This window comes from Simochromis diagramma, unplaced genomic scaffold (genome assembly GCF_900408965.1).
Source record: "Simochromis diagramma unplaced genomic scaffold, fSimDia1.1 OVJJ01000321.1, whole genome shotgun sequence".
Classification (NCBI taxonomy): Eukaryota; Metazoa; Chordata; class Actinopteri; order Cichliformes; family Cichlidae; genus Simochromis; species Simochromis diagramma.
This window is the reverse complement of record NW_024386772.1, coordinates 11,092,299-11,119,027: the sequence shown is the minus strand read 5'-3', so window position 1 is coordinate 11,119,027 and position 26,729 is coordinate 11,092,299. Positions and strand designations below refer to the sequence as shown.

The window sequence follows — 26,729 nt, the reverse complement described above, 5'->3', positions numbered from 1 at the left end:
GTGTTTAAGATGTAAGGAAATCTTGTTAACCTCTGTATTAAGGTAGATTTAGTCTATTCCCACTGTCAACAGCTCATACACACGAGCACAAGTGAGTTAGTATGAAACCTTACTGCCTGCCACCGGTCGCTAAAGTGCCTTGCTCAAGGACAGCTGTAGTGAGAATTGAGGCTGTTTAGAAAACAAATAAACAAATACCTGTTTTTTTTATGTTGTTGTTGTTTGTTTATTTTAGTTAGGAGGGGCTAAAAACTGTCCATTGTATCACAAGAACTTGGGAGGCTGTGTGCAGTTTCGTCAGTCCCGTCATTCCCTGTTATTTATTTCACTGCTCTCTGTGATATATTCAGAGGCTATTCGGAGCAGTAAGAAGATGATGTCAATACTCTGTCTCGCACACTTGACAGCCGAGCAAATTCAATTGGACTGACTCCGCCTTGCTCATGCGGGACTTGTCCACAGGCTTTTCATACTACCGCGTGCCTATCTGATGCACGCCTGGTGCTCTCTGACGAAGTCTCTCCGTTCTCCTCCAGTCACTCAACCTCATCACCAGTGAGGAGCAGTCTGACGCACAGGACCAACGGCAAACAGGACTCTTCCCGGGAGTGTGTGCCCACGGAGCAACATGTTCCCAGCGTGGAGACGGGGAAACCGCACCGGGAGCTCGACGGTACCACTGCGGACCATGACTACAGCTGGACGGACTGAACAGGTCGGACAGGTGTGGGTGTCCTGCTGGGTTCTGCTGCTGACGACTTGTGTCCTCGGCGCCAAGGCGCAAGGTAAGACGCGCAACTCAGTGGTTTTTATTCACACCGGACTGCTGCTGTTAATAAAAGCAAAGAAGCGCGCAGGAAAGTCTGTAGGAGATGTAGGTATGTGACTAATGTCAGTCAAACAAAAACTGTGGCAAACCTGTGTGCGTTTTCAGTTGAAAAAGTCACATTTGTTACAGGACAACCACACTTCAATTCGTCACTCGTTAAATTAATTGCTTCAGACAACGCGTAAACTGTCGGGGTTTCTTCTCCACAACGTACCCCCACTGTGACCACGGGGCCGGCCACTCGACTGCTCCAAACGCTCAAGGAGAACCGCCTGCCTCCTCAAAAAGAAAAAGAAAGAAAAAAAAAAGTCGCTAATATTTAGAGTGTAATGTAGATATGTTTTGTCTTTGTGTCATAATAGCTGAAAAACACCAGGTGTCTGACTTAATATTCATGTCATAACGTGTTGTATTCCATGCTATAACTGCTTTACAATGTATTATTTATAAGATTAAGCCTCATAAAATCAATCGGTCCTGAAAACCTCAGAACATTTCACCGTTGCTGAAGTTTGATCTTCCCCATCCGCCTATAGGTAGTTCAGCAGATGCTGTTATTAACGTGCATGAATATGGCTATGGGACAGTAATGCAAGGCCTTTGTTTGAAGGCTGTGCTGCTGTGCTGTGCCTCTTTTGGTCCTTTGTAGTCTCCCACTTAGAGAGTGTGTGAAAGTAACGGGCTTGACGCAAAATGAATCCATTACAAAATATGTGGTGTTCATTTCTTCCTTGCACAGTTAAAGATGTAAGGAGGCAGGGAGACTATATCTGCACTAATTAAACAATTACTGTGAACTGGTATGACTTCTCACTTTACATCTGTTCGTGGATGTCCTCTTGGCCAGTGAGAAGATAATGAGATCTATAGTAAAAACTAAATAAAGACAGAAAATCAGAGAGAGCATTTCCACCTTGCTTTCTAATTTCACAAATGGAAAAGCCAGTTATCACAAGAACGGAAGATAAGTTTCTAAATGATAAAATGTACTTTGTGGGCTCACTTGACTTTGAATTTCATTAGTAATCTGAGTATATTTGTATTGAATCGTGTTTAACCTTACTGTTGGAATTCAAACACAGGATCTTTTTTTGGACAGCAGGTCTAGCAGAAAGATTAATGTTTGACATACAGAGCCGTGAAGCATTTACTTCTATAGATCCCAAAGGATGAAGAAAGTCTTGTTTTGGAAGTTAGTTCATATGAGAAGTGGCTCTCCTATGCGCGCTCCATCTTATAATCACAATGCTCAGTGAATCAAAGTGCTAAAAGCAGCATAATCCCTTTGCTTGTTTGTCTTTGAACAGGTCGCATTGCTCTAAAGTGCTTCCAACCTTATCTGAAAAGAGTCTCAGGCGTCTCTTATTATGCAGAGCACAGTTCCTCTAACAGTTATTAGCAACCTTTTCTCAAACTAACATGCCTGGAGTCTGTGAGGATCTGTTGAGCGCTTCTAGGCTACTTGACAGGGCCATACCTTTTCTCCCCAAATGGACCTTTTTCTCATCTTTGCTGTTGGTATTCTGGCCCCTTGAATGTTCCCGGGTGTGCATTAGCATTGGTGAGAGATTCACTCTTCAGTCTGCCCACTCTTTCAATTGAGAAGGGCCTCCTCTATGGCGCACAATTGCTGCTTTTGGTTCTTTAGTGAAGATGCAGTCGCAGTCTTTGCAGGGGGTCATCTCAGCATCCAGAGAGGTCTTGTTTTTCTGAAGCTGGAAGCAGATCTCCTCCTCATGGGGAATCCTTGTTTGCAAATGAGTGGCAGTGCAACAGTGCCTCTGGATAAAGTTAGACATGCTGTAGTCATTCCCTGAGAGGGGAGAACCTCTGAGGATGTCATAAATTAGGTGACATAGATGCACGTGCTTTTCCCCAGGGAGCCATAGGTGGTGTGAACTTGTTTTTCAGCAAGTTCCTAGCAAGGCTCCAGCTGTGTTATAAAAGCGGGTTGCTTCAGTGCACAAGAGGATACATGATAGATCCATGGGGGAACCTTTCTACAGGCTGCTCTCAGCAAGCCATTTTAAGACTCATTTAGAGCCCCTCATCAAAATACCAAGTAAATTGATGTGAGTTTTTGTCTTCCCCTCTGTATCTCCTCATTTTCTCCTCAAAGCCCCTGCTGCTGAAATCTGTCTTGCAAGTGATTGTGTTTTTTATGTGCATCTTGTCGTGCATTTGTAAAAGTGTGTGTGTGCGTGTGTATGCTTAGTGGTGCTCATGTTCCTGTCTATTGAGCTTTAATCTAGATAGCAGCATTGACATTCTGCCAACCGGCAGCTGCTATAATTTTCTGGACGTACGTTATTATGCAGCTTGACAGCTGTCAGCCATTTCCAAATCTTTAAATCTTATGATAATCCACCATGCTTACAAAAAAAGCGTTTGTTTAAAACACTCTGAATCCTCGTGTGATTAAAACTCCCTGCTCTAATGCGGGCACCAGATCATAATTCATCTACATCAGTGACACACAACTACGCATGCATGCATGCAAAGTGCATCCACAGAAAGATACAAAAATCAATATGTACAAGATTACACAACTCCATCAAGAGAAATATAATACAGTTTTAATGGAATCAAAGTCATCTTCCCACAAAGACGGATGACAGACCTGTTCGTCTGCACCCACACATACAACCCTCCATCACAAATAATAGAAAGCTCAATCTGTTTCGCATGTAGCTCCATAACAGTAGACCTGCATAGTCCCATTGTTTCGACATTGGCCTCTGGCATCTGATTTTGTGATATGACAATAGATCATGAGATCTATCGGTGACAAAATCACAGCATATTCCAAAACCTGAAGCTCTTTGGATTGTGTTGGGAGTCCTATATGTGGCTTGGTGATTTGGGAGTGCTGTAACTTCTCAGCTGCCATTGCATAATTGCACGGTGTACATATTTATGACATATGTATCTCCCTGTTTGGTGAAATGCAGTTAATTAAACATGTTGACTGCTCCTGAGAGCTAACAGCTGCTGAAATTTGGACTAAATGCTTGTTTACTTCTCAATTTGGCTCATGCCAGGAGAGACCTGCTAGTGGCTTGCACAGCCTCAGGTGAAATGTGGCGGCAGCCTTACGACTTCCAAATCAAACAGCTGCCTTTTTTTCTTGCCTTCATGTCTGTTTTTTTTTTTTTTTTTCGGGTGGGGGTGCTTTTTGTTTCTGTTGCCACAGGAGGCTTTATCCTTCAAGATAGAACATATCACAGCTTAACTGGGGGGAAAAAAATGAAATGGTGCTTTCGAATGACTGAATGAAAAAGACAGACTTTTTTCCTTCTAAATTAAGGGTAATATTTTCCCCCAAAAAAGAAAAAAAGGAAATACAAATGCCTCAAATGGGTTTAAGTGTGACAAATGATTACAATCAAGTTTATTGTTGAAGAACAATGGGGCTGTTGTGCTGTCAACGCTTTTTAGCTTCAGGAAGCCTTTAATTGGCTCAGTCGAGCAGCAAAACTGTGTTTATAGTTCATAAAGGAAATGTAATCAAATTAACTTGTACTGCAGGGTTTTGGCATTCGCCCCTTGCCCAGTAATTGCCATTTGCCCAAAGGGCTATGGAAATGGCTATTTGCATGCAGGAAATAGTCTTATCTCCTTCCATATGTGTGCTATGCTGATGTCTGCCTATCAGCATAGCAGAAATCAATACTTTCTATGAAGAATGAAGGTTTTTGGGTTTTTTTGCTTTTTTTTGCTTTGTGAGTGTTTGGGACTTAGTGTGAGCCTGAGAATACAAGATGTGGAAGAACCTGTGGGATCTTCACTCAACAAAATTGTGTTATCCAGATTGATTCGTTACCCACAGAGAGTCCTTCTTGTCTTACTGAGTCAAAAATACAGTTTGGGCAAGGTATAGGGTACTCAAATTAAATTTTTCAATAATAACGGCATTGATCTGGAGGCAAGATCTTCTTTTGGGGCCTATTTTAATCACATAGCTGAGAGTAGTTTCACTTCCATGTCTCCTTGTTTACAAATGAGACTTGGAGGGTGGAGTGCTGCAGGGGAAAACAGGCAAATTCTTCACATATTAATTCTCCTGGCTAAATGTCTAATCAATTTGACACAAGGCTGAAAGGCACCTCAACTATCAACAACAACAACAACAAAAAATGTCTCAAAAAAGGCCCTGAGCTGGGACGTAAGCTCAAAGAGGAGGTGACCTTGAATGCTAAAGGGAAGGGAATGTGAAGGGGCACTTTTTGGTTAATTTGTGTAATATCATTTTGAAAAGGCAGCAGGATGTTTTGCATGCGTCTTCATCAAAGTATTATTGTAAGGGGCCATATGAAAGCCTTCAAAATTGTGTCAATACTTTTGTCCAGGGAAAAGAGAGATTGTACTTACCGACTATTCTTGGACCATACATCTGCCTTCAAGCCCCCAAGCTGTTCCATGTAAACATTTAAACAACACAAAGGCAACTCAAGGAAAACCATGGTGAGAAACAATGCTTTTTACAGCATAATGTGCTCACTGAATCTCTGCTCTCATCCAGCGTGCCCCTCCTGGGGACTGGTGAGTGTATTCTTGTGTTGTGAATAAAATGGCAAAAAAGACAAAGACATAGAGAAATGGAGGAAAAAAACTGTGGCGAGGCGGGGGTGGCGGGTACATTTTTTTTCCTCCTGTCCTAATAAAAACAACTGGCGGTACAAGTATCTATTTTCTGTGTCCGTTCACATGAACGACTTCACATCTTGACATTCTGCTCCATTCTTGTCCTGACTTCAAACCAAGCCAATAACGGCGCTACTGCCAGCTGTGAGTCCCTGCAGTAAGTGATGACATGAATAGGCACGCCGATATTGCTGTTAAACTTGGTACAGACACCCAGAGTCTGCTGAACAACAAGCTCCTCAACATATGAAGCTAAAGAGGTCCGAAAGAGTGTGTATATTCCTGTCTTTGCTTCCAGTGCATTTTTTTGTTTCCAATGAAAGCTGTGTTTTTCAGGTGATATAGGCACCTTTCCTTTTATTCTTCTTGCTTCGACCATGTATGAATGCAGGGTCAGTTGGTAGCTTTTAAGATTAGGCTTAAAACGTTTTTGTTTTTGATAAAGCGTATCCTCCCTAAGTTACACTACAGTAGGTCTAGAGTATTGGGGGATTCCCATGATACATTGAGTGTTTCTTTTTCACTCACCTTTTTTCACTCTCTGTGTTTATACAGCACTTTGCATTTGATCATCAGTTATTCTTAATCTCTGGCTCTTTTCCGGAGTGGCAAATGGCTTCCCCTCCCTGACTCTGACTCTGCTGGAGGTTTTTCCTGTTAAAAGGGAGTTTTTCTTTCCCACTGTCGACAAGGAGTTGGGGGGTGTCATTTGATTGTTGGGATTTTCTTTGTATTATTGTAGGGTCTTTACTTTGCAATATGAAGTGCTTTGAGGCAGCTGCGTTTGTGACTTGGGGCTATATAAATAAAAGTGAATTGAACTGGTTGGGCAGACTAGTCCAAGGCAAGGTTTTGTCTGTAAAGAAGGAGTCTCAGTGTTCCCCAATCGCAGGGCTGAGTTTGCTGCTCTGCTTCGCAGCAGTCTTACCGGACCCACTGGTGGGCTGAGAAAATGCATCTTCATGCCTTGTGCTCATTATTGATTAGGGCCAGAGCTGCTCCTCATTCGCCATTGTCCCGTTCTTTGACACATGGGATTTCACTTTGTGGCTGATTTTTCTTTTTTCTTACACCTGCCATTTTGCACTTCTCCAAGATAGTAGGGAGCTCAACATCAGCCCCCCCCCCCTCATGTCATGGCTTGACAGTACTCCACCTTCACTAAAAAACAAATGGTGTGCTAGAGAGTATCTCTCTTGCATCAGGGGTATCATTGCGGATGTTAAAGCATGGAACAGCCAAAGGCATCAACTGAGATAAATCTACAGAAACTCATACCTACCATCACATCCAGCAGAGCTTTTGTGTTCGTTGATAAGGAATTCTGAGCTGGTAGGCATGGCAGAGTGGAGCAGGTTGTCATTGTAGCATGACGGCACTTTAATGTACATATATCTTTGATCGGCGTCCTTGCCTGTGACATCAGCAGAGTGTCTCATAAGAAGTGTGATGGTGACAGGCACTGACAGTGGTACTGCTGGCTTCTTCTCTATGGCTTGTGTCACATCTGGATTCTCTTTTCTTGGCCCCTCAGTACAAGCCACAAAAGCGCTTCAGGTGCAAGACTAAAAGCATAAGAAGGGGTTCAACTTCAGATGAAAGCTGAGACAAATGCTGTTTACTCCTTCTAAGGAAGGTTGCATGTAGGTAGATATAGTCACACCTAAAGTACAAACTTCAACGCGATCAAGTCCTGGATAAATATGTTTTTTCTGCCATTTTTCCTGAATATATTAAGTGATATTGTGTTTGACCATGTCCTTGATCATTGCTTTTTCATTTATCTGCCAAGGCAAGCAATGCCTGGTAAAACCTTACAGTACTTAATCAAAATACACACAATGAACAAAGCCTCTGGAAAAAAAGGTGGCCTGAGAGTTTGACTGTGTGAATGATACAAATTATGCAAGTGTACCGTACATACAAAATCAATACAGCCTGGCAGCTCCTATTGAAATTGGCAAATTGAGAAACTTGTGGTATTCATTCTTTTACATGCTTACAGGATTAATGGGCGGAGAGCCATGGAGAGCCACTGTTTGACAATGAAGCATGAATCTGCCAATACGCAAATCGAGTTGGCCATGTGTTTCTGCCTGGAATGATTTAGGATCAGTTTGGGAGAGCTCCTCAGAGGTTAAGTGGGAAGTCTGTGGTGCACTGCACCTCTAAAAGCAACCAATACTGACAAGGATGAAAGAGATCCTGCGCAGATACATTTGCCTATTTATTTTAATTTCAAAGGCAGCTTGAAAGAGGAATCCAATAAAGTGTCTTTATTGCTTTAATGCATGTTAGCAGATGCACAAGCATGCACACGGCAAAAGTGTGCAAGTATGCTAATAACCAAACACATTTCCTTATTCAAACACATGCATTGACACAAATACATGTAGATTGTTTCATTATCGCTAAATAGAGCTTTCTCAAAAGACCAGTATTTGAATGCTACTTTCGGCACAACTAATGAAAGTGGGGCACAGCCATGGTGTCTCGTGTGAATAGACAAAATCAGAATCAGCTTTTTCAGTGTGAAGCGTCATGTTCTGATGGTCCTCTGTGCAAAATACTTTCCAATTTAACCTGTCTCATTGCCATGTCGCAGTCACTGCCAGCTGCAGTGAGGTGGAGGAGAAAGAGGAACAGAGAGAGAAATGAATATTACTACGGATGTTGATGCTGGGTGGGGTATTGATGGAGGAAAGAAAGGAGAGCGCTGCATCAGTGGGGTAGAGATTGCTGTGGTGTACAGTAGCACAAATCCTAAATTCTGTGCAGATCCGACGGTAGCTAGGAAACAGCTGACAGTAAAATGGGGGGATCAAAGGGATTAGTGTGCCCAGTTTGAGCCCAAACAGTAACCCTTCCACTTCTCCTACTGCCAGCCTTTTTATACATTTATCGTTGTATTTCAGCACTTTACTCGGCTGATTAGACACAACCAATTTCTGGTTATACCCCATGAGTCTAATTTTTTAATTTGGAATCACCCTTTTACACACTCTTTAGGTTTTGCGTACTGTCACAGACAGCTAATATTTATAAAAAGGTCACGGTTTCAATTTTAGATGAGGAGCAGGCTGAATGGACTCTTGCACACGCATGCACATGCACATCCGTAGACATAAACACACAAACAGAAAGAGGCTACACTAAAATACAAATGCCTACACGCAAGTAATCCAGACAAAACAAAGACATTGCATCTGAAGGAAAAGGATGCACATGTCAGACGCAATCAGTGCTGCCTTTTGTGATCTGAGTGAGATTTCCTGTCACTGGGGCTTGAGACGCAGCCTGTTTAATTCTGCAGGGGACTACCATATCCCAGATGCCTCGGTCACTGTCTCCTCTTGTCTCAAAGCCAGAGTGAAGTAGCTAAACAAACGGGCCCCAGTGTGCCCTATTGGGGACATGCACTGTACTGCACCAGCAGGTCTTCTGACAAAATTGGACGTCTGTCTCTACACTGGAGACTCTGCAACCTCTTGTATGCACTATGGGCTGAGACAGAGCTTCACTCAAGAGAGTAAAGCCAAATCAGATTTGCATCACATACGACACATATGATAGCTCAAAACTGATTTGTGATGCCCGAATTAACCGAAAGCATTACTGCAGCAACAAAAGAAGGGCTGGCTATTGTTGTCCCTCTTAGTGAGCAGATTGTACACGTGGAGGCCTCGGGCTACATTTCCACATCACTGTCCCCAAATCTTTTGTCAAACTGCTGGTCAAGCTGTTTGAATTTGTAAGTGGTGGTGGGGTGGGTGTGCTTTCAAAGAATAACTTCCTCATTCGGTGAAAAAAATGTTTGAGCACATATTTTATTGTAACAACACTGGACATGCTCCTTGCCTGTGGCACCTACAAAAATGGGGAAGTCAGCTGGATTGTATCAGTTAAATGAAGTTGCTCTGGCCAACATGGAATTCAGTATGTAGTCTTGATTTCCATTTCTGTGATCACTCAAGGGGTTGTCATCATTAGATTACAGTGAGCAAATTGTGAGAAGAAATGACCAGTCAAAAATGTGTTCTCTTAGTCCTTGTTACACCAATCTCCAGATGCTTTAGAATGAATATGCTTGCTCTGTTAGGGGAGGAAAGCTGCAACTTAATTGTCAAGCAAAGAAACAGAAAGGAACAAAGATAGTGTAACAATAGGTTTGCATGATACATGAGTACAGGATGTAGAGCTGCTAGAACCGTATCCATCACTGTTGCACAGCAAGTACCTTTCTGCTTTTATGTTCCTTTGTGGGCTTTGCTCTTGATGTTCCAATTTTATTACTGAATGTTGCTTTATTACTGTGTATGTTAAAGTGGACCTAGTCTTGGCCTTACTGCATTAGTGAGAAATAGGGAAAAGGGAAAAAAAGACATGATAAGGGAAACTACAGAGGGAACATTTACCCTACCAGCCTTCTTGCAAACAGACTGCAGAGCTGACATATGCAAACTCAAAGGGTGGCGGTGTTTAAAAGCTTTAATCACACCACTGCTCAGAGCCCAATGTGGCGTTCCTCGCTGCATCATTGAAAGCCTGTTTTATTTATGTTGTCCAGAGTGAAGTACAGTGGAGTAATGGGGGGTGTGGGGGAATGGGTGTGGGGGGGAGGGGGTGCATTGTGCTGTTGATTTAAAGCAAGGTGGAGCAGAAACAATGGCCATGAAAAAAACATGGCAAGGCTGTGAGAAGCAGCCCACTTCCATCACTTAGGAATGCACAGTGCCCAAAATGATGCAAGAAAAAAAAATGCATGGGCGGCATACAGAAGAGCATCCGCAAATGAGTCTTCATGTAAACTTTATTTTATTTCAAAAAGTACAGTCGTGTCGGTCTAACCGGGAGAGCCGATTTTCCCAGCTAGTGCAGCGAAGGATCATGCGCTCATCATGTGCCCTATGTGGCGCATACAAGCCAATCAAGCCAAAGTGTGGAGTCTTTGAGCAAGCGTTTGAAGTTTTGTGCGAGCCTAATGCCTAATTGCTCTCATTAGCAGCCAGCGTTCACACAGTTATTCTGCACAATTAACCGGCTGCCACAAAGATGTCATGACGCAGAATATTGCGGTGGGTCAAGGGGAAAAAAAAGGCTGTAATTAATTCTCACTTAAATTAATGATTTCATATTTCAAAGGCTTTTACAATAGCATTTTTTGGTGTGATTCCCTGAGGGAAAACCGCTGAGTGTTTTTTTTGTGTGTCATCTGGAAGTGAGGAAGTGTGCATAGGTGATGGAAATCAGTAGCCATTGTTGTTTGACAGTAGGCACCTTTGCAGTGATTGCCTGTGTTATTAATTTGTGCGATGAGAGGAGGCAGGCTCCTCCAGCCTCTGATGGTTACGCACCGCATTAAAGAACTGCTGCTATGAATGACACTCAGGACTAATGAATATGAATACATTTATAAAAATAGGCACAGGCTCCCCTCTCATTGCAGATTGGGAGTGACAGTCACATTGGCTGGGCATGGTTGATGAGAGAGGGAACCGCTGCCCCTGGAGATGGAAGATGTTGCAGGGATCAGACAAACAGCCACACAGACACACACACACACAGGTGAATGCCCCGGCATGATCATACTTAAAAAGGCTCCAACATTTAAGAAAGACACGCTTGTCATTTCATTGTTATTTCACGATAGTGTTTACTCACTGGATGCAAACAAACCCATGTATCAAGCATCTCCCTACCTCGCTGTTATATCACTGAAATTATAATTATCACAGCATCCATCAGAGCTTATGCCTCCATTTGTGCACGATGTCACTGCACAAAAGATCGGTTAATATTATGTGTGAAATATTGAGCAGTTGGGAGGCTTGAAAGAGGATTTCTTTTACTTTTGAAAATCCACAGGTGTTGCATTGTTAGCTTGTGATTTATGCTGCACAAACAACACATTTACATTGCCTGTCAACCAACTTATAGATTATATCCTGTGGAAACAAAGTGCAGCAATTTATTGTCATTGCCGCACGATTCATTTCTTTCAGATTGACTTTGGGGACATGAAGATATGTTAATTTATCTCTCTGTGGTTTGGCATTTAAGCACAGTCATTACCGTACATGCCCATTAATAATGAACCACTGTTAACTCAACATGAGCGTTCATATTGTATCCAGTATATAAAGCAAGGAGAAAGGCTTTCAGTTCTGCACTTGGCTTTTTTGCTGCAGCTGCTTGAAGCAGATTTTTTTAAAATTCTCAGTATGAAATGTATTTTATTTTTCTTTTCATCACTATCAAAAGCTCTGTCTGTCAGTCTTCCCATCCTAAACACATAAGAGAAACTGAATAGTGTGTGCTTCCCCTTACACAGATGAGAGGTATGACAAACAAGGATATGCAAATGCTTTCATCTGTTTCACTTGGTTGGCAACTATTTTAATTGATTAATTGAAGATGTTTATTTGATTGGTTGCGGCTTAATAATTCAAGATGTTATCTGTCAAGCTGTTCAATTTAGATGCAACAGCGTGACTGTTTCCCCCTCATCAATAAGAGTTAATGTCCTTATTTTTTTCCATTTTTGAAGCACAGGCAGAACCGATTCCTCAAAGATTTGTGAAGGACTTTGATTGAGATAAGTAGGATATTCATTGCCATTGACAGACGTAACCTTGGTGAGTGTTCTTTGGCAAGCACTTGAGGAGCATGGCAGGCTTTCAGTGTCGGACACTGGGCATGACTGACACCATGGTGCTAACCTTGGGCCAGGTTCCTGTAGAGAAGTGGTTCAGTATTTAAGGCCCAGAAAAAACTCATTGAGCAACTGACTTAACTGGGTTAGACTGCACCAATGGATGCAAGCCATCAAGTTGAACTAATTAACAGCCGAAACAACCTTGGGAGCTGCAAACAACAGTGTAATTGCAGCATTTGCTCACCCTTCTACATTCATTCCCCAAATATTTTCTGCTGTATGTTTTAGGTGTTGTGCTACTCAGTTCATTCCTTTTTGCTCTTGTGCAACAGTTACTTCTTTCTGTTTCTCTCTCATCAGCTGAAATAAGGTTAGAAGTTCCTTTTCATCACATTCTTTCTGCTGAAAATTGGAGGATCATAACAGAAAGAAGAAAAAAAACAATATCTGTTGTCCCAGAAAAAAAAAACACACACATTGGTTTGCAGGGTTGTAAAGAGAGCGAAGAAAAGAGCAGATGCAAAAGCAATCTTATAGAAATGCTCATCACTTAGGATGCCTACAACGACTCTGCTTATTGGGGCGACTCACTTATTTACTTGTTATTTCTATGTCGGCATGTCTGTGTTGATGGTACTGCCCTAGAAAGTGAATGTTTGTGCTTCTGAAACATGTTCACATAAATCAAAAACAGCAAAAAAGGAATTACTCAAAAGGGAGACTCATCAAATTCTGTCAGATTTGAACTCTCATACCACTGAGCCCCAGGGATTCTGTTTGATTTCCTCTCGATTCAGCAATGCTGCGATTTTCTTCTGAGGGTAGTTTGGCGTGAGCTGCTACTGGGGGTCAGGGGCCAATTCAGCCTTATTGAATAATAAATAAATAGAAATGTGTTCCGGTCGTAGCTGATCCCTGTTGTTTCTTCTCCTCTCGCTTCCCTGGGCGGATAGACAGCAGCTGGAGCCTTGTATTCTCTGTAATGGCCTGTATATATGCAGGGTTTCATATTTCAATCACCAGCACGGCAGTAGAAATTGGTGCTTTAGGATGAAGTTGAAATTGGAAAGTGGCTATCGTGTCTGCATGAGGAAACACATTTGAATCCCAGTGGAGAAGGTGCTTGGCAGCTGCATCTGGAACACAAGCGGACAAGTTCTTAGCATGGGGAGTTTAAGGTGGAGCCACAAGTGCTTCGGTTCCTCGCAAGCCGTAGAAAAATCATTTTTCAGTGGAGATTGCTTCAGGGACACGTGATTTGAGGAAGTCTTTCATAATAGCACCATAATCAGTGGTTCATCATTCAAAATGTTATTAAGCCATAAGTGATGTATTAGATTCTGATGATGTAGATGTACAATCACACCGTTAAATGCCACAGAGCTGTCTGTTCATGGCAATAAGATACATGTATTAATTTGTGCTTTAAATTTATTGGCTATAAAGTCATGTATGGAATGCTATGTGCATTCAAGAGATTTTAGTAGTTGTGCTGTGGCACCATCTGAAGAGATTTACCTTTTGCTGTCACTTATTTCTGTTCCTCACACACTCTCCTCTCTGCTACATTAACTGAATATTCATTATGTGGCTAATAGTGGAGCCTTTGAAGAGGAATGATCATATTTAATTTTCTCGCCTGAGAAGGAACAAGTCAGTGAGGAGAGAGCGTAGGAGAAGAGTGTATGGGAAAGATAAAGGCGAGGGAGAAGGAGAATTAGATCAAGCGATGAATGGAGCAGCACTGGGGCATTGAGTTTGGGACATATGGAGGGAGGTGAGATGAGTCTACAGATTACAATATGATTATGTCACTCTACCTGCCTGCATTAAATTGACCTACACCTGCATCTCATAACTTTCCTAACTCTTAATGCAAGTAGAGTGTATCAGGGTGCATTATTCTCTCACCTACAAGAGTCCCCTTGGAAGAAGGGGAGCTTTCTCCTTTACTTTTTTTCTTTTACTCTTTGCAAGAGACGGATCAGATTATGAGAGGGGGGAAAAAAACCTCAACCAGTGGCCGCAGTGGTATTTCTTCGCTCCAGCAGCTTCGGTCCCCGGCTGTGTTTATCGCTTTATCGATTACCATCACAAGGCAGTAATTTGCCAGGACTTGCAGGGACATGATTAAAGATCCGCTAGCGATGCATGGTGGCTCAAGTTGGTGCCAGGGTGTCATGTTGATGAACACATGCTGACATACATACACGCGTACACACACACACACACACACACACACACTACTACATTGGTAAGCAGAGAGTACTTGAAGGAGGAGGTGTAGGGTGCATTGCTGTCATAGACATCAATGGCTTTAAATCTCCTGAGCTAACCTTTTAATGCTCTCAGATCCTTATGGCTGGCTGGATAATTGATTGTGTTTGGTCTAATGGGATTAAGAGGCAGTAGTGGCCTTGGGCTGGACACAGTGGCAGTGATGGCAGCGTTGGTAGTGGATTGGAAGATGGTAGATAGGGGCATATAAAGTGAATGAAGTGTGGATGGAATTGAGGGAGCGATATCCTTCGAAGAGTGAGCATGTGAGGAAGAGAGGGAGACAGAAAGAGAGGGAGACAAAGAGGGGCAGGACGGAGACAGAAAAGCATCACTTTTGAAAAGGATTGAGAGAACAGAGAATAAAAAAACAGGGTGTATAGATAGCTGCAGGTTTGCTTCTCAGTCCGTCCCTAATTAGCTGTACGAGAAAACCAGGGAGCTGATGGTATCCCCAAGTGAAAAGCTTGTTAGCGTAAGAGATGCTATCTGCTGGCTATTGGTTTTGGCTGTGTTTTGCTCACTGGGTGACTCACTGGGTCTACGCTGTTCAGCAAGATGAAAGCAATGGGAAAATAAGAGCCAAGGTGGTGAGACCCATCCCCCTCTTATCACCTGGGACAAAGCCTGTCCCATCCTAACATATCAACAGCACTGTGCTTTCGCTTCATCCTTTACACCAGAGCTTGTTGGAGTGTGTCAGTTTGCTAGCCCCCTCTTTCTACTCTGAATTATTTTTAACTTTCCTTCACACTTGGGATGAGATAAAAGCACAAGTTTGTGTGGGAGAGTAGTCAGGGATGAGGCTGCAGTTAGTAAATTTTTGCTGGAGTTCTCCCTGACTTGTCGCTCAGTATATTGCAGCTGTTGTACTGTGTGTGGCCATATCATGAGCGCACATTAAGCAGCACGAAGCTGTCATCAGCGGGTTCATTTTTTCTTAAATACCTACCCTGTCTCTAGTACAAAACACGTGCGTCACCTCTTTCAAACTATGGCACATATACGTCGAGGCAGAACCTCACAGTAAAAAGGTTAACGGGGTCTGCCATTGCTGGATTGTTGGATCTATTCATAAGTCCAGCCAGCCAGATCATGCAACAGATCCAGGTTTTGTCTCCAGTGAATAGAGAGGCCGCTGCAGCCCACCGGCCCTTTATAGTGGGCCAGATTTCCACTTGGGCTCGGAATATGCCAGGTCAGGATAAATGTTGCCATTTTTACCAGTTTCCTCTGGCACGAGTAGTAATGCTGAAATGTGTCATTGTGTGCACGTGTCTATGTGTATGTCGGTGACAGTACAAGTGTTAGTTAATGAGAGGCAAACAGAGAGTGGAGAGCACAGCAGAGAACAAAGGAAGGGTATGAGAAAAGACAGATGATAAATCTGGTGTGCATAGAGTAGGCTGTATGTGTCTGCTCATGTTCTGGTAGGAATAAGAGAGATTATGAGTAACTGCACAGCACATGAAAAATCACCCTGCATGTTTGTGAGTTAGAGAAAATGTGTCACTCTGACCTGGCTCTGTGCTTATTCTTGTCAAGGAGACGACAGGTGATGGGTTGCTATGGTTACCCTGAGTAGGGGTAGGGTTGGAATGAGTGTTTTTTTGTTCGATGCCCTCACAATTTCACGGTAAGAACTTTTTTTTACGCCTCACATGTTCTAGTTTTGTTTAGGTGATAAGGTGATATTGTAGCGCCATATGGGTGCAGCAGGTGTTACTAGTAGGTGTGCGCCAGTCTGTGCACATAGTGGGTGTTAGAAAGAGCTATCAGTCAGACCCTTTCTCGCTCCGTAGAGACTTCCCAGAGAGCTGTGTTGCCCCTACAAGGGCCAGATGCTGCCTTGGTGAGCTCTGCTGCCCTCTTTCCTCTCTTCCCTCATTCCGCAGCCTGTTTCCCCCACAGCTCTAAATCTCTTTAATTCCATCATCTGTTGCCCATTGAGGGCAGCAATTTAGTCTTTACGCAGCATTTTAGTGTGCTATTAAAAAATCTGTGAGGTTGGTGGCCAGGCCCTCAAGCAGAGAGGTGGGCAGTCTTCAGTGTGTGTTTCTGCGCTCTAACCTCTGCACTGCTGTCTCCAGGGACACATTTAACCATAAAGATAGTATTGCAACAGCTCAGTCCGGACACATAGAATACATTACATCTCCTGCATCACCACTGCAGCCATGCCATGACTACAGTATGATTGTCTCCACATCATTCATGCATCCTGGTAACCACAGAGGCACGGCAAAAGTAGTTTTCAGGTGTTATTTTTCTTCTCTTTTGCATTTAATTGTCTTACATGTGTGAAAGTTAGTCACTGGACACAATCTTTGAGCTCTATTATATGACATCTGACCTTAAACAAAATATGGGCAGGAAGGTTATAAGTATTGCTGCATGGATGCTAGTTTTATGCAATTTCCAACAATTCAGTGATTGGAAACTGTCTGTGCAGAGTTAATGACTTCCCTATCTCCCAGATGGAATGCAACACCCACACTCAAAACAATGACAGAACAATAACTTGCAAAATAATTGTCTCACAGTATTACCACTATGAATTGTTTACATCATTACAGCAACAGCACTATTGTCTAACCTGAAACTGCCCAAGCTTAATAAGCTGGCAGTATTGAGTCAGGGGTCTCCAGAGGTCAAATTTCACTGGTTTGCTACAACTAATGGGGAGTTGGATGAACTGGTGTTGGCGCTCTGGCAAGCCACTCATCTTCTATGAGGTGAGAGAAAGGCTGTGTCCTTAGCAGACCTGACACTAAGAGTGATTGGCTTGTCTTAATCAGTGGAGTGCCTTGCAGCAGCAGGGAGTCCCTGTCCTTGGCGCACACCTAACCTGCCCCACTGCCCTGCTGCCCAACTCAATTTGTGACCTCCCTTGAGTAAGAGGGTGTTTGCAATTTCTCAGTCAAGTTTAACTACTGGAAGAGACAGCTATAATCCGAAATGCTAAAAATAAATATTTTATAAGTGTGGTGGTTAACACGTTACCTGGGCAAGTGAAAGATCGCAGGTTTGATTCCAGCTGGAGATAAAAGTTGTCTTTGGGGTTCTATCAGGAAGGGCTTCCAGTGTAACACTCTATCAAAACCAAGCATGTGAAGCTAAAAGCTGTGGTGAACAGTAGCGTTTTTTTTATTCGCTAAGACTTGATGCCATTTAGGCAGTTCATTCCACAAAAAAGTCACCATATGGTATCAGGTTTTTTTTGTTTGTTTGTTTTTACAGCACAATAATGCTACAATTAAGGATGCTAAAGATTTTTTTTAAGTCACTGCTAATATATATATATATATATATATATATATATATATATATATATATATTTTTTTTTTTTTTTTTTTAAAAGATCCCTATAAAAATAAATGCTGATGAAAAACAAAATAATAATAATGAAACAGAATAACAGAAATTATTGATGGAAAAGGAGCGGGCTGAATCTTTTCTTTATTACATCTCTATTATTTATATTGCATATTCTAAATGTCAATATTTTTAATAACAGATTTAATCAAAACAGAGAACAAAGGAAATGACAAATTAAGAATAAATAAATAAACAAAGGGAAAAAATGTTTCATAAAGAGTGATAATTATTTGCTTACTCCAGGATATTATTAGATTTTTCCTATCTTAATTCCTTGTCAGAGCCATTCATCATTTTTTTAAATTTAAGATCTCTTTTTATGATAATAAAATAATAATAATAATGATCTCATTCTATGTAATAGTACAATAGTCTTAGACATTTTTCAGTATTTCATTGTTTATTTGAGCTTTCCAACATAATTTATGATCACTTATCCTGCTCAAGATGATCCTTTTTGTTGTACTTTTTATTCTATTGCTTCCTTTTCAGTATTTGTTTTTGCTGTAATTTGTTAATAATTTGGTAAATTTGATCATTTATGAAAGTCAAACCAGTCCCAAACTTTCAGTTTGGCTTTCAGTTTGACTTTATTCACAAGCTTTTCCAACATTTTTCCAGCATCATCAGCAAACAAAGTGAATTTTAACAATTTAAACATGTTATTTCTAAACAATATGCTATAAACAGTTTAGGGCCCAGCACTGAAACATGTGGGAATCCACAAGTAGCCCTCAGTATACAATAGTCAAGGTTATTTATTTGTACAAAGTCATATGTATTGTCCGCGTAACTATTTAGCCAAGGATACGTACATTTATCTACATTTTTACTTACACAAATGTTTTATTAGGATTCGAAAACTGGAAAGATAACGATCAATGTTCATGTTGTTTGCTGGGAAGCTAATTTCAGTACTAGTGATACCCAAGTGAAATTAAATAAATAAATAAAAACATAAATCGTATGAGACAAACTTCCACACACTAAGAAAATAGATTGAAAAATGTTTCATAAAAAACACTTTTTGTTCATACATACATTCATTTGATTATGTTTGTATGTGAAGGAAAAGTGACAAGTTTGTCCAATATTTAACATGAACAATAAGTGGCATGCATTTCTGCCTGGAACAAAAAACTATAGATACATTTACATGATATCATCCTCTTAATTTCTCACACGGTTGTGTAGTGTGACACTGATATACTCCTGCAGCTCCACTTACCAAAGCCCCTGCGACCAAATGAAGGATCAGTGTCAAGTGACAAGAGCTAAACAGACCAGGCACTTTTATTGTGCCTCCATTCAGCTTCATTACCATTAAAGGTAAAAATGAATCATTATTTTACCATTTAAGGAGCATTTTTTTGTTTTGTTTTGTCTTTTTTTCAGGAGTCTATGAGGCTGCGCTCCGAGGATAGCTGCAGAATATATTATACCATGTCGTATCTCCACAAATCTAACACACAAAAGATGTTTACTCCTCAGAAAAGCTTCATTCATCTGTTTGATGAGATTATTATCAGTAAATATTTCCTGTCTACTTGTTTACTCTGGTACATCATTGGCAGTACATTGCTCCCATTTGGAAATGTTTTCGACCCAGTATTTCACAGACAAACAATGGTGTTGTTTGCTGGCGAGGCAATGTCAGCACGTGTGATGTCATTGATACCCATTGTAACAAAGGAGACCGCGAAAACATCGATACAGGATTAGCTTCCCCACAATCAGGGATAGCCCAAGGACAGCAGAGATACATAGGCCTCCATAGTGTTTTGGGTTTGCTGACAGCTGTCTGTCCAAATGTCAGCAAGAGCAACAAATCTAATCCAAGGCCACATGGCACCTCAAACATACATCGACAGTGACAGTAAGGGGAGCAACAACATGTCCCCCCTCCCTTTCACTCCTGAAATGCTAGGTCCTGGATTACTCTTGGTGCGGCAGATCCTCTGAAGCCCTCTCACCCACCCAGTCAGCCTCAGAGGTGGATTAGAGTCCTGATAATCTGGCTGTGTGTGGTGACACATGTCAGCCATGGGATGTCTGCTGAGAGCAGTGAGGGTAAGTTAGAAATGGCTGGCTAATCCAGGATATACCGCCCTGGAGTTTTTTTTCTCCTGTATTCCCACACCCTGGATGCGCAAAAACACACACGTACACACAGGTACGAAGGCATTTGGGCACACATATGCAGAAATTCCTGTGCTGGGCCTATGGGCTTTCTTGACATTACCACCCTGACATTACCTCCTCAGCACAAATCCAGCCTGGGATTCCTGTCACATCCTTCCTTGGGCAAGACTCACATTTTCATTACGGCGGAGCCAGTGGCGCTGCACAACCTTTTTCTCCTCTCTTCCTCGTCTCTTCATCACCGTGTCAATCATCTCAGCGCTGTCACTCTACATCTGTCTCTGAACTAAGCTGTCTCAGAGTTAAGATCCAGACACACTTGAGAGACTGAGGCAGACGACTCACCCAGATGCGTCTCTCTTGAACTTGTACTAGTACTTCACTGCTTTCTGCCCCTCGACACTTCCCTAAGTTTTTTCTTTACCCATCTTTTTTTTCTTTTTTACTTTTTTTTTTTTTTTTTTACTGATCTAATTTGCAATATTTCCACATATTAGATGAAGCCTGTACATGCGGAACAGAGTACACATGGCCAGGGAATTGAGAAGTGCAAATAATTCCCTCATGTGGAAAGGCTGCAATTAACTGGGGATGTCAGCCTTTGTAAAATATAATTGAGTTCAGGACGAAATGAACGTCTCTAATCCGGCCGACAGAGCTCTGTCAATCAGTGTTCTTCGCATCCCCAAAACCAACTGTCATGCTTGTTTATATCTGTCTCTTACTGAGTTTTTGGACACTTACACTCTGGCAGCTGCCTCTCTTTAATGCATGGGTGACTGGGTGACTTTGTGCATGCCCCGTGGGAGCTGGATACTGCACTATAGGGAGACAGTGGACATCTGTTTTCTCTGCTTGGCTAGGAGATAGCATTGTGCACTCGGGCATGGTCTCAAACACCTGAGTGATTGAAGAAACGTTTTCCCCATTATTAAGCATAAATCAACTGATGCTATCATCAGAGGATATATCTATTAGCGTGGCATAGCTTCACATCGGTTCAAACATTCTTGACCATTTTGCTGTCTCTCTAGGCAACGGGCCTTTTTCACTCCTGTAGATACTGCTTGTGAATTGCCTTTCCCATCATCGCAGTCCTCTGTAAGGTATCTTCAAGACACCCTCCTGAAAATGTCAGCCATTTATACTCAAATATTATCTGTCATGGCGAAAAGACCAGCTGACCTTATAGTGTCTGGATAAATGAGCCTACTTAAGCCCCTTTCAGTCATGCACTCCTTTTTCTGTTAATCTGATGGCATCTGAATATGTTGGCTACATGTCTGAATGAGCACCCCGGTAACAGCAATCAAGGTAGTTCAAACCTAGTAATATTAATGTATCACACGAGCGAACCACATGCAGTCACAATAATGGATAGATTCAAGGAACATTGTGATTATATTTCTCTTGTGCCTTTTTTGAGTTTTATGTGTTCATTGCAAAAAAAAAAGGGAAAAAAAAAAGCTTAATTTTGTTTAGTAAGAGATGTGGGATTATAATCAAAGTGTGTTGAATGATGAAAAATGATGTTCCGCATTTGTCCTGCACACAAGTCTTGGCACCCACTTTTTGTCCAGTCTCTGTTGGCAATTCTTTCTTGTGTACTATGGCTTTTTCCATCACTGTTGTGGGTATTTCTAAATAAAGCCTCGAGGAACATTCACAGCACTTTAATGTCACTTTAACACACTAATGAAGCTACCAGTGTAGCTGTTGCATATCTTGCCTTAAAATGGTTCTGACAACAACGCATTTTTTTTTCCGTCTTCTGTATCACTTTCCCAACTGCCTCTTTTGTAGCAGCAGCTGCTTCAGGCTCTGATCTGTGGTCTTTTTCTAATCAAACCTCTTACTCAGAGTCAAAGGGTTAGGAACACGTCAGAGTCCAGTGTCACTCAAAACACGTCTGTATCTCTTTGTCGAGCATGTGTGTGTGTGTGTGTGTGTCTCAGAGCTGAGTTTTTGTGTGTCTAATAATTGCCTTTCAAGGGCCTCCTTAGTGATCCCTACAGATTCCCAACAGGCTCCCATGGAAATGGATTAATTACAGGGCATCTGACAAATGGCGGCCCACAGTTGTGGTGGCTTTGTAAACACTCTTGACTAATCAGCTGAAGACAGAGCATGGTCACTCTGGACAACCTCATCAACAGCTTGACACTGTAGTTGCTGCTAAAGGGCCCCAGGCAGAGATTAATTGTGCTGAACTCTCATTGCAGTTCTCTAACTGAGACTGTCATCTCAGCATTGTCGGTAAAAGATGGTTCTTCACCCCAGACACCTGTGAACTCTTCGTGATTGTGAAAAATCTATGTGGTCCTCTTCAAACCCTTTTATCTCTAGGGGTTCTAATCTCTAACAGATTTAGGATTGATTGTGTGCACCCGTTGTTTGACATGCCATGAATTTGCTTTGCTTATTAGAGTTGCTGTGTTAAAATTTAATTTTCTGCTTTGGGTTCGTTCACCATGTGAACGCTCTCGCTCTTTTAGCTTTCTTTGAGTAAAATTTTAGTTGATATTTTTTATTCTAGCCCTTTTAAAACTCATGTCAAATGCATAATAATCTTCTTCTCTATGGTACATCCTGCAGTGTGTGTTATTATAAGAAACTGATGTTCACATACGCAACTTAAATTGCTCTAAAATCTCTAAATACAAGCAGCCTTTGTGTTTGTTCCTGAAGACTATTCTGATTACTTTACAGTCTGTGATTGCACCTGCTCACTTACCATATGCTGGGTTTGAAACTGTTTACTTATCCAGTGCTTCAAAGTTAAGCAGTCAACTCTGAATATTCATTTAATGTATTCAATCAGCATTTTTTCTTTTTCTTTTTTCTTTTTTTTTTTTTTTGCTCAAATGCAAGAAAATGCCTGCAGCATCTTTTCTGAATTTGAAAAAAAAAAAAATCATAGAATATAGCAGGAATACAGAGCAGTGCTCTGGTGTACCTGTAAGAACACCTTTGTAAGTGAGAAAATGTGTGACAAATGTGTGTTTGTGGAGGAAAGAGGAAAATGGATGAGACAAGGTTTGGTGGGGTGTGGGCATGCGTGATCCCCTTGACTGGAATCCAGATCCAGAGGCAGAGAGCACTGAGCCCTCAGTCAGCACATCACATAAAAGCAGCAGGCTTTGCAGGATTGCAAACTGAGAGTTTATTTTTTTCCTCATTTGTTTTCCTTCCTCTCAGTGAGGACAGGTTTTCTACCATTGTGAGCACACAAAAGAGTCTGCCATTATCACAGCCATAATCGACCATTACGGTTTCTCTCCCGCTAGAGTGCTCGTTAACTGCAGGACAAAAAGCCTCCAAAACAGACAGCGTGTCCTGGTGCAAACAACGGGGTGGTTCTTCGTGCCAGCTTAAACCAGCAGCTTGTAAATTGAATCCTGTGGCATACAGTCAAGTTTACAGTGTTCAGTGGAGCTTTGCCACTATCAACCAGCCAGCAGAGCCCCAAACTGACCCTCAGGCTCTACAACACCTGGCTCTTCCCTTGTTAATCACAGGCAAGGATCCAATCCAAACACTAATGTCTGTGTACTCACTGCATTACATGTCTAACTTAAACCACGGTTCTACATATTTTAGGCTTCGGAAACAGTTCTTGTGGTTCATGTCTAAAGGTTTGCAGTCCGTGTCGGCTGTGCTGCAATGCGCCTTTTCGCGGGTTAGTCTAATTCACTGTGCTTCTCACCGTGTCTGTATCCATTTTCAGGTTTTTGTTCCCTTTGTCAAACCATATTATTGATGCTAATGGGCTTAGATGCCATACACAATCCAGGCTGTCACCATCAGGATAAAAATAAAGGCCAGTTGAAGATGGAGAATGTGTTTTCATGTGTGCTTCTGCAGGTGTGTATTTGGAAGCAAACGTCTATCTGTGAGTGTGCGTGCATGCAACTTTACCTAGGCTTCGGGTGGCTCATTTTGAGACCTCACTTGCAACAAATACAGTCACATCAGAAAAATAGTATGCGACAGCAATCACTTTGCATTCTCAGACCTTAACAGATGGAGCGTGCTATACAGTGAAATAATCTCACTGGTGAATAGCACTGGTAAAATCAAGCCACCTTTGTGGGGGGAAGAGCAGAAAAGTAATAGAGAAAACAACATTTGGCACGCTTTGTTCGGAACTGCTGATTATGTTGATGGAATTAAGGTAGAGAGTTAATCTGTTTATTAAAGTAACTGTGCGATCCACTCATATCAAACACATCTTTCCATCACTCACTCTGCTTTCTACTCTTTAGCTGTCTTCCTCTTTAAATGAATTGTGGTCAAATGGGATTATGAGGGACTGGACCACATACGGCCTGTGCTGGTCCCTATCTCTGTTGGGGAATGTAATCCCACCCCCCACCCCCTTCTGCCCTGCCTCATTATCAGATGGCCAGCATTTGTAGCAGTATTATGCCAAATACTGGCACTATCAGCAATACAGCGAGGGGAACCTGGTACTTCATAATGGGTTTTTTCAGTTAACTGTCTCCTTTCTCTTTTTTTAGCTCCCTCAAATTGTGGCTGACCGAGATGTTTGATATACTATATTTGGTGTACAGAAAGGACTTGCAAGGAGATTACAGTGAGGGAAGCAGAACAACAACAATGTACGGATTACAGGCAGGATTTGTGTGAGGAACACATGATATCCTCTCTCATCCCTTTATCAGATTGGCCGTGATGGAGTGGCAGTCGTGGCTGCATGGGACCAGGGAGGAGTAGGTTTGAATTCATTTGGACAGCGCTAGGATAAGGACAGAGAGTGATGAGTGAGGCTTGGTATTTAATAGAATATCATCTCAGAGTCAAATGAGATGACTGCCTGCAAAGTCTAACCTCAAAAGCAATGTTAGAATAATCTTTTTTTATAAAGCGAGAATAAATTGCTTGTTGATCGGATAACCGCAGCAATTTATCTAATCTCACGTTACTGTGTTTTAGAACAAGCAAAGTGACTTTATGGGGGGGAGACAGTCCAGTCTTCGGAGTAATTGGTCATGAATAGCAAAGAAATGATTCAGGTGACATGTTCAAGCACACGGTATCAAATGCGCCCAGTGCTGAAAGCACAAAACACAGGAAACTCTTGTCTCCAGCGATTTGGTGAAACCCACTGTGAGTAATATAAGTATGTACATAAAAGCTCAGACTGAAAAAATGCCACAAAAGCAAACAGAACTATCATCTAAAAGAACACAAGGCATTGGATTTTTTAATATCAATCACATGTTTGTTGAATGTCTGACAATTCTCAACAAAGAGCATATTAGGATTTGAAGGAATTCATAATTGAATGGCCGAAAAATTCATTATATTCCAACCATGAAGCTGTATGCAAGTAAAGGATAGTCAACAACATGCCCTTTTTTCCAGCTGGCAATACTCACCAAGGGAGAATGAACAGATTTTGTAGAGCCCAGCTTTGACAGCATCCACCCATCACTAGTCAAGCTGACACACCTTCTCTCAGTGCTGTCCTCCCACACCTTTCTCTCCACTCCTTCCAGTTGTCTCATCTACATAGGGCCTTGCAATGCATGCAATTACTGTAAAGACACAACTTGCTAAGGTCGACTTTCTGCAGTATACTTCTGCTACAATGCAGAGAGGAGGATTCGGGAAAGTGATAGACAAATTAAAATGCATCGAAATGAAATACTGAGAAACAGAGAAGAGTGGAACTAAGACAGACAAAGAGTTTAGGAAAAATAGACTAGACTGAATAGGAAAGGAATTAAAAAAAAAGAAAACAGTCCTAACAAGAGGATGCCATGACAATTATAGGTAACAGAGCCCCTTACGTCAAAGTGGAACCCTATTTCTGGGAGCTGTCTATTCTCCTGAATATAAGACTGTAAATACCGTGTTTCTATCTTTCCCAGGCGTCATTGTGACCACCAGTGTCACAATGAAAACCCTGATGAGGAGCACATGCAATTGCTCTCTCTTAATAAAATCTCACAGTTCCCATTACACTCCAGCACAATGGGCCTCTCGCCTGGCCGCTGATTGAGTTCCTGCTTTCTGGGAGCTATAATAGCAGCCGAGACATCCCCCCCCCAACCCGTTTTACCCCACGTCCATGCTCCGTTTTCACCGGTCTTCATGGAGTTCTCTCTCATGCGAGGGCTTTACGCTTTAACACAAGTGAGATTTTATTCCTCAGTGATCACATCCTTCTCTTTCCCTCCCTGCCTATCTTCTCTTCCCCCTTCATGCATTATCTCTTCTCACAGTGTGGAAAATAAAAATTAAAAGCAAGCTGATTTCTTTGGTTCATTTTGATGTAATTGATAAGTGGCTACTTGTAGAGTGTAACCTGGCTTATTGAGGTGAGTCACACCTTTATCAGGACAGCCTTAGCAGCCGCAGGGACACTCTGTCAAGGAACACTTGATGATTATGAGAGATTTTGAGGAGGTTTGCTAGAAGAGTCACGAGGTGGAATGGATTCTTTTGCTGGGGAAAAGGGCAAAATAATTCTCAGAAGTAGGGTAGGTTGTGGGAAAGGGGATTTATTCAGCCTAATTGCACTCCTCTCTCTTGCAGTACTTTCGTCCTTAGCATTGAAGGAGAATTAAGCCAAAATTAGAAACAGTTTGCATGTACCAGTGGATGCTGACACTTTTCTCTGATTTCATTTTGATTTTCATTGCTGGAATGACTGTTCAGTTCCAGTGGTTAAAAACAATAAAACTTCAGCAGCAAGTACAAACTTTCACAGCTAATTAATAGCAAGTCTCGCAAAGACGGTGTCAAATATTAAGATGGCTTTGCCTAATGAAAGCA

At 41.8% G+C, this 26,729-nt stretch overlaps 1 protein-coding gene across 4 annotated transcripts in view; it reads left to right on the top strand.

The window, feature by feature from the left end:
• The first annotated feature begins 218 nt into the window (after positions 1-218).
• Positions 219-26,729, top strand: part of sdk2a (sidekick cell adhesion molecule 2a) — an 86,544-nt gene continuing 60,033 nt past the window's right edge. For 3 of the 4 annotated variants that reach the window (XM_040048439.1, XM_040048450.1, XM_040048431.1), the window contains exon 1: positions 219-785. In XM_040048439.1, the coding sequence (XP_039904373.1) occupies positions 629-785 (157 nt within the window). In that variant the 5' untranslated portion in view covers positions 219-628. The remainder of the gene's footprint in view (positions 786-26,729) is intronic. The other variant, XM_040048458.1, reaches the window with a different exon arrangement.